Here is a 14,883-nt window from a genome sequence, read left to right on the forward strand (position 1 = left end):
TTGCAAGCTTTTGCAGACGACCTGGTATTTATATTAGAAGACCCACTGAACCCAAATGAATAGAAAAAAAATAGAAGAATACGGAAAAGTAGCAGGTTTGAGAATAAACAAAGACAAAACAAAGATATTAACAAAGAATATGTTAGCAAGACAAAAGAGTTGGAAGAAATTTTAAAAATACAGGTCACGAACAAGGTTAAATATTTAGGGATTCATATTACACCAATATGTAGTACGCTGAAGGAAGATAACTATGTTAAACTCAAAAGAAGATTGCCACAGATTTGATGAAATGGGAAAAATTGCAACTATCATTGACTGGGAGAATATCCACAATTAAGTTGAATATATTGGCTAGAGTTTTATATTTATTCCAGACAATTCCTATTCGATTAGGGAAAGAGTTTTTTGAAGATTTAAATAGAATTATGTTGAAATATATTTGGCAGGGTAAAAAAGCAAGAATAAAATTAAAACTGTTAAAAGATGCAAGAATAAGAGGAGGGTTTGCTTTGCCCAATTGGGAGCTATATTACCAGGTGACAAGTTTGATGTGGGTAAAGGAATGGATAACACTAAGGAACAGTAGATTATTGACTTTAGAAGGTCATGACTTGCTGCTGGGATGGCACGCCTTTCTCTGGTGTAAGGGAACTAAAACACAGGAGTATTTCAGAAGACATTATATTCGTGAGGCATTGTTTCTGAACTGGGAGAAAATAAAAAAACAATATTACTTAAAAATTCCAACATAGATATCAACTATTGAAACTTTTTCTTATCCAATAATATATAAAAAGGAACAAACAGTTAGATATAGGGAGATATTGAATGAAAAGTGTGAACTTAAATCTATTGAAGCGTTGGAAAAAGAAGGTGTAAAAATGAATTGGTTTTCATATTTGCAAATACAATCTAGGTTTGATAAAGACTCTAAGGCAGAAGGTAAGTTGACTGATTTAGATAAAAAAATTTATTTTAAAATTTTTATTTTATTTTAACAACAAAACAACATAGACATACCACATAAAACATAAAAATATCATCTTTCTTCATAAATTTACAAACAGTGCATCGGTTGGTTTACCACTTTTTTTTTGTGCATCCATTTCCTAGTCACTAATATAATTATATTACATAATAGCTCATATTATCAATCAATAATTGCATAACCTAATATCATCACTAAAAAAATCCAACAATATACTTTTTATTCAAATAGACATTTATCATGGTTCAGAATAGATATGATTTGGACTTCATCAGAATTAATATCTAACATTCAAGAAATAAATATAGAAACGGGTATATGGGCAGACCATAATCCAATGACAATTAAATGGAACGGACAAAGAAGAAGATCTAGATGGACATTAAACAATGCTATTTTAAAGGAAAAAGACTTTACACAATGGATGGGCAAAGAATTGGCTTTCTTCTTCAGTGAAAATAAAAAAGAAGATACTTCAGTGCAGAATGTTTGGGATACAATGAAGGCATATGCGAGAGGATTAATAATGGATTATACAAAGAAAAGGAATATTAGGAAGAGGCAAACTATTAAAGCTTTAGAAGATGATTATAAAAAACTGGAAAAAGAATTGCAGAATATGCCACAGAAAAAAGATATTAAATTCAAAATGGATATAATTAAACATAAGATGGGTCAGGCAGAGAAAGAAGGATTGGCACAAAAAGTGCTAAACAGAACTATTTTGAAGATGCAAATAAACCAGGTAGATGGCTAGCATACAAATTGAGAAAGGAGAAAGAATCTAGGAAAATAGTACAGTTAATAGATGATCAAGGCCAGATGTGTTATGGTAATAAGGAGAAAAAGACAATTATCCGAGACTTTTATGGACAATTATATAAGCAGGAGGATTTTGATGAGGAAAGAATTAAGCTTTATCTACAAAATGCTAACCTACCTAAGATATCTGAAGAGACTGAAAAAATGTTAGAAAGTACTATAACAATGATGGAACTAACGGAAGCATTTAATAGGCAGAATAATAGAAAAGCACCAGGCCCAGATGGGCTCCCGGCAGAATTTTATAAAACATTACAAGAATCGTTGAGCACTCCACTGTTAGAAGTTATAAATAAAGCCATGTTAAATAAGAAAATACCCAAAGCATGGTCAGAAGCTTATATCACACTTATTCCAAAAGAAGGGGCCGATCCATCACAAATTAAGAACTATAGACCTATTTCTTTACTGAATGCAGATTATAAAATTTTTGCTTCCATCTTGGCAGAAAGGCTCAAAAGATACCTAAATAAATCATCCTGACCAAAATTCATCCTGACCAAAATGGATTCCTGCCAAAGAGACAAATTAGGGATAATATGAGGGTAATTCTGGACACCTTGGAATATTACGAGGCGCATCCTGAAAAACAAATGGCTTTGATATTTTTCGATGCCCAAAAGGCATTTGATAATGTGAACTGGAGATTCATGTTTTTGTTATTGGAACAGATGGGCTTTGCTAGAAAATTTATTCAAGCAATAGAAGCCATATATGATAAACAAACGGCAAGAGTAATGATAGAGGGAGATTTTACAGATTCTATTAATATAAGAAAAGGCACAAGACAAGGTTGCCCATTATCACCTTTGTTATTTGTATTGACTTTGGAAGTGCTGAATAGAAACATTAGAGAGGATCCAAATATAAAAGGAATGAAAATTAAGAAGGAGGAATTTAAATTGCAAGCCTTTGTGGATGATTTGGTTTTTATTTTGGAAGATCCTCTAGGAACAGCTTTAAAGCTACTGGAAAAGATAGAGAGATTCTATGGTGAGATGGCGGGCTTGAAAATAAACAAAGATAAAACAAAGATCTTGACAAAGAATATGTTATTAAAACAAAGAGATGAACTGGCAGATTTATTGAAAATTCAAGCTATTCTGAATAAGGTTAAATATTTGGGGATACATTTGACGTCAAGATGTACTACCTGAAAAGAGAATAACTATATTAAACTTAAACAACAGATAGCATCTGATTTGAAGAAATGGGAAAATCCACAATTGTCATTGATAGGTAGAATTTCAACAATCAAGATGAATATTTTACCCAGAATTTTATATTTGTTCCAAACCATACCAATCAGGCTTGGTAAAGATTACTTTGAAGAATTAAATAAAATTGTGTTGAAGTTTATATGGCAAGGTAAGAAAGCCAGAATAAAATTAAAACTTCTACAAGATGCTAGAATTAGAGGAAGTTTTGGCCTTCCGAATTGGGAGTTGTACTACCAAGCTGCAAATTTAATGTGGGTTAAAGATTGGATAACAAGACTAGATTGTTGACACTAGAAGGGCATGATTTATTACTGGGATGGCATGCTTTTCTGTGGTATAAGGAAACTAAATCGCAGTGGCTATTTTTAGAAGGCATTATATAAGGGAGTCTTTATGGTTGAATTGAGAGAAAATTAGAGAAAATGTTATTTGAAAATCCCAGTCTGGTTATCAACTATTGAAGCCTTTTCTTATCCTATAATATATGAGAAGGAACAAACAGTTAGATATGGGGAAATATTGGATGAAGAGAGTGAACTTAAAACAATGCAAAAACTAGAAGAACAAGGCATAAAGATGAATTGGTTTTCATATGCGCAAATACATTCAAGGTATCTTATAGATTCTAAAACGGAGGGATTTTATGTTAAATTGACTGATTTAGACAGGATCTTGACAGGTACTGATGAAAAAGTGATTAAAAATGATACAGTTATTTGTTGAAATTTTATTAGAGGAGGAACAAGTTAAAGAAACGATGATTGTTTGGGGAAGAATTTTGGATATGGGATTGATTTGGAGAAATGGGAAAAATTGTGGTCTCAAAATTATAAAATGACAATGTCAACAGCTTATAAAAGAAAACTTGTATAAGATGTTTTACAGGTGGCATTTTCCCCACAAGAATTGCAAGAATGTTTAAGAACAAATCTGAAAAGTGCTGAAATGTCATCAGATACCTGGCTCATACTACCATATGTGGTAGACTTGTGAGGACGCTAGAAAATATTGGACTAAGATTCGCATATGGTTGGAAAAAATGACAAAGACACATATAGACTTGAAACCAGAGATTTTTTTATTGGGAATCTTACCTGATATATATAATAAAAATTTGAAGTATTTGATTGTAAATATATTAACAGCGGCTAGGATTGTATTTGCTAAAAACTGGAAGAGTGAGAAAACTCCATCAGAGGAAGAAATTATTAAGAAAATATTGGATTGTGCTGAAATGAGTAAATTGACATTTGAAATTAGAGAACAAGAAGATAAACAATTTTATGAAGTTTGGGATCTTTTTTATCAATGGTTAGATAATAAAACATAATAATAGAATATTCAGATTTAGCATAAAAATTTTTTTTCCTTTTTTTGATATTATCTTTATAAAACATTATCAAGATAGATTTGGTATGATCTTATAATTTATTGCAAAATAAACTAAGTAAATTATAGTTATCTCGTTAAAATATGAATAAACAAAATTTAGATAAATTTTTGATGGGTACTGATGAAAAGGTAATTAAAAAACTTTATAGACATCTATTAGAATTTAAATTGGAGGAGGAACAAGTCAAAGAAACGATGATTGCTTGGGGGAAAATTTTGGATATGGGATTGATTTAGAAAAATGGCAAAAACTGTGGTCTCAAAATTATAAAATGACAATGTCAACTGCATATGAAGAAAATTTGTATAAGATGTTTTACAGGTGGCACTTACCCCCGACGATAATCGTGAGAATGTTTAAGAATAAATCAGATAAATGCTGGAAATGTCATCAGATACCTGGTTCATATTACCATATGTGGTGGACATGTTCGGATGCGAAGAAATATTGGACTAAAATCCACACATGGTTGGAAAAAATGATAAAACAACATATAGACTTTAAACCATAGATTTTTTTATTGGGAGTCATACCGGACATATACAATAAAGAACTGAAATATTTGATTGTAAATGTTTTAACAGCGGCTAGAATTGTATTTGCGAAGAACTGGAAAAATGACAAAATACCTATGCAGGAGGAAGTTATCAAAAAAATTATAGACTGTGCTGAAATGAGTAAAGTGACATTTGAAATTAGAGAACAAGAAGACAAGCAATTTTATATGATATGGGATTTGTTTGGTTGGATAAAAAGGCATGGTAATGTAATAGACTAGATGATTTTGTGATAGAAATTTAATAGGCTGATATAAAACATAATATAGATATATATAACCACTGCTTGAAAGTATAACACAAATTTTAAGATAAAACTTGGAACATCTCATATAAAATCTCATATAAAATGATTTAGTTTAGTCATGAATGATTAATAACTGATAAATATATAAGCATATGTTAGTTCGACAATGAGAAGACTTATATAAATTGTGAGTAAATGACTACAAAAGGATAGCACAAAAGATATGTAACCAACTGACACACTGTATGTATATAAAATGGAAGATGGTTTTATGTTTTTATGTTTTGCATGTGTATGTTTGTTTTTAAAAATAAAAAATAAAAAAAATTACAACTTAATTCAATCTCTCATACAGATCTGTAACAAATCTAAAAAACATGTCTCTCCTTGCTGCCCTACACACATTTCATCTCAATTAAAATTCTATATCTAGTTAAGCAACTCTAGGCATCTGAGGAAGTGAGCTCATGAAATCATATCCTTTAAACTAAAATTTACTTAATTTTGTTAATCAGAAAAAGCACTACCAGACTTCTATTTTTTGGCTAACCTATATCAATATATTTCCCTCCTACTATGGCCGGGTGTCAAACTCAAGGCCCGCAGACCAGATGCAGCCTGCAATGTGGTTGGAGCTGGCACACACAGCTGTCTTGGTCTACCCAATGTGAAGAAAAAAGATTGGCCTTATCTACCAAATGCAAAGAGAGATCAGGCCAGCATAGCTTTGACCCAGTCTACCCATTGCAAAGAGGAAAGATCAGGCCAGCGTGGCTTTGGCCCAGTCTACCCCATGTGACGAGATCAGGCCAGTATAGCTTTGGCCCAGTCTACCCAATGTAAAGAGAAAACATTGCCAGCAGTTTGGAATGTGGTGCCCAGTTGGCCATGCCCACCCACCCCGAGGTCAACCACAGCCATGATGCAACCCCCAATGAAATTGAGTTTGTCATCCCTGTACTATGGTGACTTCTGTACTGTCATATTTGACAAGAAATTGGGAAAACAAAAACCTTTGGGTCCACTCTGCTGGATGGAATCCATGCTCAATTGCTGCATTCTCTGCTGGTAGTCCAAATGCATCCCATCCCATTGGATTTATCACCTGTGCAAAAGCAAGAAATATTATTTTGGCATTTTCCAGAGCTTCATGGTTCAAAATAATGAAACATGTTTGCAAATTCAACATTTTCACTCTATCACAAAATCATACATATTATGCTTGTCACATACAATTTCACTTTAAATATAATGCTTAGGATTTTTTGTGTTAACTTGAAAAAAGTCAAAGCTGGTTGCATATGTCAAGCCCAAAATTGACATAAGTGTAGCCATTTTAGTTAGTCTTAGTATATATTCTTTTTCTTACTTTCTCTGTAGCAATCATGGGGGGAAGGATTTTGGGCTTGCCACATTCCTAAGGGGGGAGGAGTGGAGATAAAGAGAGTTGTTTTCGCTAGGTGATCTTTCTTCCCATAGGAAATGAGCTGTCCTTGCTTGAGATGGAGTTTTATGACATCAAGCAACATCGAATTACTTCTATTGGAGAATGTGACTTTTGGGGGTTGTTTCTAACTTGTAATATTGTGAGGTAATTTCAGGTTGTGTCAGATCTGGAATTATCAGGGACTTTGCCAATTTGATGCTTTCCTAAATAAAAGAAATCCTTTTTGAAAATGGACTTTTTTCTTTTCTTTTTAAGTGGATTTCATCACTTGGAAACCTGACAGTATATGCTATACTAGTGTACTTGTACATGCTAAGGTACATCCAGTCATTTTGATAATGTGCTATGATATTTAGTACACATATGACAACACAAATAATCCCTTCCTTCCTTCCTTTATCCTTCACCACTCCATGTTGTGACTGGAAGGATTGACCCTGCTGGGAGTTTTGACTCTGATACCTCTGAAGATGGAAAGTTTGAGCCTGCTGTGAATGTGGAGTCTGAATTATCAGAGGACACAGATGTGAGCCAGGAGGTTGAGAGATTGTCGGAGAGACAATCCTCTCCAGAACCTTCGACTTCGTTCATGCAAACACCTGATCCACAAAATGAGCCAGAGGTTTCTAGCGAGGAGGACACTGACGGATGTTGGCTTGATGCTAGAACTAGAAGACTGAAACGTCAATCACAATCTGAAAGGAGGCGTCAAGCCAGACATTGATTAGAGAGATTAACACGCCCATCCAGGGGATTTAAGGAGGCATGTTGACTCTCAATCTTTGCTTGGAGCAAAGTGCTTCGTGGATTCAAAAGGATACGTTTGAAGCAGCCGTTGTGATTTATGAACAATTCTGAATATATATTCTAATTATATCTGGACCTGTTAAAAATTTTATCCAATTGTTGTAGTTCCAAATATATTCCAAAATCTTTTATGTCTTTTTTATACCTGTTTTGTAGCTGAAGATATGCCCACCAGTCGATGTGTACCCCTTGCTTTTGAAGGTCCAGGATAGATTTTAAGTTTCCTTGTACATCTAAAGCATATTTTGTCATTTTACATAAGTCTAAATTGTTTGGGTGTATCATAGCTTCCATCGTAGATAGCCAAATTGGAATTTTCATATAATGTTTCTTTCTAATTTTAATCCAATTTTGTAGTAGGGAATCTCTAATCAAATGTCTGTGAAAATGTTGTTGTTTTTAGTTCCTGATTTCCACAAAAAGGCATCACATCCTCTTTGCAGGTCGTGGCCCTCTAAACTTAATATTTGCTTTTAGTTAGATTAACCCATTCTTTAATTCAGATTAATGCCATCGCATTGTAATATAACTCCCAATTTGGAGGTCCAAGTCCCCCATTCTTTTAATATCTTGTAGTGCTTTCATCTTTATTTTAGGTTTTTTGCCTAACCAAATAAATTTTGCCATAAGTTTATTAATCTAACAAAAAATTTCTCTAATTTAATGGGGATCATCTGAAATAAATACAGGAATTTGGGTAAGATGGACTTTTAAATGGCTGCTATTCTTCCTAACAGTGATAGTTGTAATTTAGCCCATAATTCTAAGTCTTTGTTGTATGAGTTTATTATAATTATTCTCCTTTATTGTTATACACTGAGCAGTCAACCATATATATACCTAAATATTTAATTTTCTTTGTTATTTGCAGTTCTATTACCTTTTCCAATTCTATTTTTTTTAATTCCGTTAGATTTTTGGTTAGAAATTTTGTTTTTTTGTCTGTTAATTTTAAGACCTGCTACTTCCCCGTATCTTTCCAATTCTCTAATTATCTTTTCCCCTGTCTCTATCGGATCCTCAATAATATAATCTGCAAAGGCTTGCAGTTTGTATTCTTCCTTTTTGGCTCTAGTTCCTTTTATTCCCTGGTTCTGTCTGATTCATCTTAGTAGGGCCTCTAGTGACAAGATAAAAAGCAGAGGTGACAGAGGGCAGCCTTATCTTACTCCTTTCCTTATTTCAAACCTCGGGATGTTTTCACCATTTATCATAATATTTGCCTTTTGGGTGGAGTAAATTGTTTTTATTATATTCTTAAATTTACTTCCTAGGTTCATGTTTTAAATTTGTTGTATCATAAATTTCCAATTTAATTATTGAATTCCTTCTGGGCATCCAAGAAAGGGCCACCTGTTTTTCTCCAGGTGGGCTTTGTAGCATTCCAGAATGTCTAATACTATCCTTAAATTATTCCTAATGTATCTAGATGGCAAAAATCCATTTTGATTCGAACGAATATATTCATTCAGTAGTCTTTTCAATCTGTTCGCTATTATGGTCGCAAATATTTTATAATTGGCATTCAATAAAGATATAGGCCTATAATTTTGGATTAGTGTCCTCCTTTGGGATTAGCGAGATTTATGTTTCCCTCCATGACTCTGGCATCTTGGCTTCTATCAAAACTTCATTATACAGATCTAACATCAGTGGTCCTAACTGTTCTTCCATTATCTTAAAGAATTTTCCTGAGAAACCATCTGGTCCTGGTGTTTTGTTATTTTTCTGATTCTTAATTGTCTGGTTAAGTTCTGTAATAGTTATATCTTTAGTTAAGTTTTCCCTCAATAATTCTGCTATTAATGGACTTCCTTCCTCTTTCAAATATTCTCTTTATCTGTTCTTCGTCTACCTCCTCATTTTTATACAAATCCTCAAAATATTGGTATGCAATTTTTTTCTTTTCTACTGAGTGTTGGAATTCTCCATTTCGTCCTGTAATTGATATATTGTTCTTTTTTCTCTCTCTTTTTTGAGTCTCTAGGAGAGCCATCTTCCCAGTTTATTTGCTTGCTCGAAAAATGTTTGTTAGATTGCTTTTAAGTTTTTCACCATTTCTTTCTATTCTACTATATTGAGTTTGTGTTTAATTAAGGTCAATTATTCTTTAAGTCTAATGTTTTGTGGGGTATTCTGCAATTGGATTTCTAGGTTTTTAATTGTTTCCTACAGGTTATTCTGTTGAGTCCACCTTTCTTTGTTTCTTTTAGCAAAATAAGATATTATAATTCCATGCATGCAGGCCTTCAGAGTATTCCATAGATTTTGTGTCGATGTGTGTTGTCTATTATTTTCATTAAAAAATAATGTTAATTCTCCTCTGAGTTTCAGAACAAGCTCTTTATCTTTTAATATTTGTGTGTTTAAGGTCCATCTTTGTCTTGTTTTCTTCCAGCCTCTCCAAATTATTTTGAGTGGATTGTGGTCTGCCCAAGAGTCTGGTAATATTTCTATATCTTGCACTTCTCCTTCTATTTCTCCACCCATTCAGGCAATATCAATACGTGACCACTTATTAATATTTTAGAATAAGAAATTTATCCAATTATAGAAATGTATATAAATATATGAATAGATAGATATAAATATAAACTATAAATATATTAAGTATGATTATAGTTATCTCCCCTATTTGATGTTTTCCCTTAAATATTGCCACCTTATGATGACTAGGAAGCATGCAAACAGAAGCTGATGGCATAATTACAGAAGGAGGACATCCCCCCTTGAATTCAGAAGAGGAGAAACTTCTTTGGAGGCGAGAAAAACAGATAAGTCCCTGACAGAATCCCTGGGGAGATCCTTAGAGCAGCTGAGGGAGGAATTTGAATAGGCCACCATTTGGGATGATGGCCCGTCCTGTCGCCCAAAACAGAGGGGAGCTTTTACAGAGACCTTTGAAGTTGGGAGAAGCAGGCGAGACCACAGCCCTTCCTCTCTACCCACCAGAAGAAAAAAGAGCCCACTGCGACAGCCAGTGCTTCCCCATACAGCAGGCAGCCCATCCTCCTGTGCGCATTAGAGCTGCGGATGAACGTTAGCCACCTCAAGAGCAGGCTTAGAGAATGACCAGGAGAAGGAGGAGAATGTCAGTGAACTGCCCCGGTTCAGGGGAAATTTTGATGGAAACCCAGACCAGGTAGCTTTATTCCTTGACTCAGCTGAGATCCCCCTGGAATCCTAAGGACACCTCTACCCCTCCTCTAGAGCCATGGTGAATGCCGTTTCTGAGGGGCTAGAGGGAGAAGCAAGAGGATGGCTAGCAAGACTTCACAAGAGAAGGGCCCTCCAACTACATGACATAGATGACTTCCTACAACTGCTAGAGGCCAGATTTGAGGAGGCAGAAAAAGACCCATATGCAGAAGATGAGCTCATCAACGTAAAGCAGGGAGGGTGACCCATCAAGGAACACATCCATGAATTCAAGAGAATCAGTGGGAAGCTACCCCTTTTGCCTGAGTGGATGCTGGTTCATTTTTTTATAACCAGCCTGGACAAGCAAATTAGCAAAGTAACCGTCTATTGGGATATCCTGAACTGACTCTCCAAGTGGTTCCAAGTTGCCATAAAAGTCGACAGGGCATAATGCACTAACGACATGAGAAAGCCACTGGGAAACAAAAAGATTGGGCAGCCAGATCAGAGACTACCCAGCCGATGGGACACCACAACACCATGACTGGCCCCAAAACCAGCCCTCTCACAAAGCCCATTTAAATGTTACTGATGTGGGGGAGTAGAGCACAGGGCAGTGGCTTGCACAACCCCAGACCTGAAATCAGGTCCAGAACCACCACCCAGAGCACGACCAGAATAAGGCCCCAGGTGTGCTACCAAGGCGTTCCAGAAGGCTCTTCAGACTGCAGAGGTCCCTCCTCACCCAGCCAAAGAGGGGGGAACCCCAGACAACAATAATCAGTCACCAGATTCTTATGACAGCAAGGATGAGGGCGAAAACAACCCAATGGTGAGTGGACCAGTTCTCCTTTTTATCTTCCCAATATGGCTCACAGCCCCCAAAACAGGAATTTGGGACACTTTCCAAGTCCTAATAGATTCAGACTGCACTAGGTGCCTGATCAACCTAACCATGGTCCTGAAACAGAGGCTGGACAGATCCCAAGACAATATCAGGACCTCGCTGAAATATTCAGTGAGACAAAGTGTGACATCCTACCTCCCCGCCGTGAGACAGACTATGCCATAGAAATCATTCCAAGGCAAAACTATCAAAACCCAAAATGTATGCCATGATGCCTGGGAAATGCAAGAAATACACAAATATATACACAAAAACTCAGCAAGAGGGTTCATTGAGCCATCCAAGCCACAGGTCGCAGCCCCAATCCTGTTCAAAGGAAAAAAAAGATGGAACTATGAGATTGTGCGTGGACTTTAGGACTGTGTGTACACAACCTATATCCCCTCCTGCTCATGAAGGACATCCCATCTGGCCAAAGGGATGGTCTTTATCAAACTAGATCTCAGAGAAGCATACTATCTAGTCTGCATCAGGGAGGAAGATGAATGGAAAACAGCGTTCAACTACCCCCTAGGGAGCTTCCAATTCAAAGCCATGCCTTTCAGACTACAGGGCCCTGCGGCGGTGTTCATGCAGTTAATAAATGAGGTGTTACATGAACATCTTTATAGGGGGGTTCTTGTCTACTTGGCAACATTCTCATCTACACTGAGACGATGGATGACTACATACCCCTAGTCCGCCAGGTACTGAAAAAACTTCTAGAAGCAAACCTGTACATCAAACTATCAAAATGCGAATTTCACCACACACAGTTGGACCACCTGAGCTATCAAGTCTCCAATGAGGGCACAGAGATGGACTGAGCCAAAGTACAAGCCATTCTGGGTTGGCAGACCCCTCACACCTGCAGATAGCTACAAAGCTTCTTGAAATCCATAAACTTCTACCGACAATTCATCCCCTCTTTTGTGAGGATTGCCAAACCCACGATGGACCTCCTAAAGACAGGGAGTCCAGGAATGAAACCCCGCCCAGAATAACCCCTACAATGGGACCTAACCTGCCGAAAAGCATTTAAAACATGAAAGAACCGTTTGCAAAAGAACCAGTGCTGAACTTCCGGTGGCAAGGCAAGGACGAGCAGAGGTGCAGAAGCCCATCTGTGGTTTCAGTTTATCTCTTTCTGTGCAATCCCTCAAGGGTGCTTGAATCCCAGAGAGATTCATGTCAGTGTGGGGGAAACTCTGGCTGTAGTGTGGGGAAGGCAACCCCCCCGGCAGCGAAGAGAAGCCCTCCAGAGCCCAACGAACAAGAAACAGCCTCCTATCAATGGCGGCTCCGAAGTCCAGACTGCCTCCAATGTGAAAAGCGAGTAAGTGACAGTTCGTAAGATCAGTGGAGAAAAGGGTGACAGGAAGAGCTCAACGGTGGCGAGGAAGATCGGCAAGTTATAATCTTTTGTACTAGTGTTTGTCGGAAGCCTGAAAGGAAAGTGGCTAAAAAGCGGAGGCTAGACAAGCGTGGGCGAAAAGGGCCGGCAGACCGAAGTGATTAGAACGAATGAAAGGGGAAGTCTACGAGGTCAGGAAAATACCACTTGGAAAGAGTCTGGAAGCTGTGGAGAATTTTGAATACTTGATTTGATTGTTACTTTGATGGACTTTCTAGGATAAACATTACTAAAGCAAAGACGAGAAGAGGAATGAGGTTGGTGAAGAAGAGATAGCGCGGCGCTATATGAGATACTTAGGAAACTCCGAAGTCATTGCAACAAAATATTGGATATTAACTGTTTAATAGGCCTCTTAACTGATCCTGGGGAGAATTCTATTTTATTTTATACTAAGTGAAGAGGTGGTCATACGCGAAGGAAATTAATTTATTGAACTTAGGAACACTTAAAAAAAAAAGTAACTTGGAAGATTCAGAAGATACTGATTGATGGCAGTCATTATTTAGCATTTTTTTTTTGAAAACAGTTTTATTGGTTTTTTTAACAAACAGACAAAAACAGACAAAACATAAAAGCATCAGCTCTCTTCCATACTTATATACAAACAGTGTGTCGGTTGGTTCATCAGTTTTGTGCATCCATTTCGTAGTCTCAATTACGGTTATGTTACATAATAACTTTTATTTTGGGGAGAAGGCGGAGCCACATCGCTGCGATACAGCTGCAATCTCGGGGCTCTGAGATTGAAGCTGATATCTTCGCCCCTGGTCAGTCCTAATGGACCTAAACCGTCCCGTAGAGACGGTGATAGTAAGGGGCGTGTTCTGCTGATCCCAGGGACATCGCAAAGTCCCTGGTTGATCCAGAAGAAGCACTTTTACCATCGGCGGAGAGGCAGCCTTTAAGCTGCTGAAGCTGTGACAGCTCCGGAAGAAAGAGGCAGAAAGAGAAAGTGCATCGGCTGGTGAGAATCTTTTTTTGGGGGGACTTAAGGACACTCTAAAATGAGAAGAATCCTGTAAGACTTTGGACAAAAACTGATGAAACTGATTTAGCGGCAATTTCTTAAAGAGAATGTCAAATTGAGGCTTGGCTTTTTACTTTTACTTTTGTTTTCATTGAACTTCCATTGTGATCCAGTAACTGTAACTAGACTGGTTTTTCCTCTTATATTCACCTAATTCTTCTTTCTTTTTTCCCACTTGACTGTTAATAGTTTTTTTTTTAGAACAGAGGCTCCCTTTAGTAATTTTTTTTTCTTAAAAATATATATATACACACACACACACACACACACACACACACACATATATTTCCCTTTTTTTATTAGGCTTTTTTGGGAAAGAAGGGGGAGTGGATTAAAGAAACTTTGTAACACTGCCAACTAGAGGCTTGAAAATACTTTATTTGGAAGTTGAGAGGGCTGTGAAGAATCCTTTCTCAAGGACACTGGAACTTGATTAGATAGAGGAAGAACACTGGAGAATGTTTTAACAGGTGTTCTTTGGAACTTCTATTATTAATTGAGTACTTGAAGTTTGGCTTTGGAATTTGTGGAGAAGCCATAATAAAACCTTGGATAACTAAATAAGATGCAGTGTGCTTTCTTTTTACCTTCTTTTAGCTGTTTCATCCCTCCTCTTCAATCCCATAGTATTTTGTAATATTTGTATATCTATTTTCTTTTTTTTTTTCTTGACTTTATTTTTAATTTTACTTTTCTTTTTTAAAGGAAAGCCTCAGAATATTTTTTTCTTTTTCTTTTTGCTTATTGGGATTTTTTGCCTTTTCTATTTTCTATTTTCATTTCTTATTTATTTTATGGTTATTTTTTTATTTTTGAGACCTTATAATTGGATTAAGGTGTGAAGAACCTGAAGAATTCTTTTTCTTCTTCTTCTTCTTCTTTTTATCATTGCTTTTTAATATTATTGGGTCTTACTCTCTTTTTCTTT

The 14,883-nt window shown here is 36.3% G+C and overlaps 1 protein-coding gene across 8 annotated transcripts in view; it reads right to left on the reverse strand.

Moving 5' to 3' along the window:
- Positions 1-14,883, reverse strand: part of LARS2 (leucyl-tRNA synthetase 2, mitochondrial) — a 207,028-nt gene that overhangs the window by 139,811 nt on the left and 52,334 nt on the right. For 7 of the 8 annotated variants that reach the window (XM_087916743.1, XM_087916742.1, XM_087916741.1 and 4 more), the window contains one exon: positions 6,244-6,335. The exons of the other annotated variant lie outside the window; for it this stretch is intronic. In XM_087916743.1, the coding sequence (XP_087772869.1) occupies positions 6,244-6,335 (92 nt within the window). The remainder of the gene's footprint in view (positions 1-6,243; positions 6,336-14,883) is intronic. 8 annotated transcript variants of the gene reach the window in all.

Source organism: Pseudonaja textilis, chromosome Z, assembly GCF_049901715.1.
Source record: "Pseudonaja textilis isolate UNSWEBS1 chromosome Z, rPseTex1.2, whole genome shotgun sequence".
Taxonomy (NCBI): domain Eukaryota; kingdom Metazoa; phylum Chordata; class Lepidosauria; order Squamata; family Elapidae; genus Pseudonaja; species Pseudonaja textilis.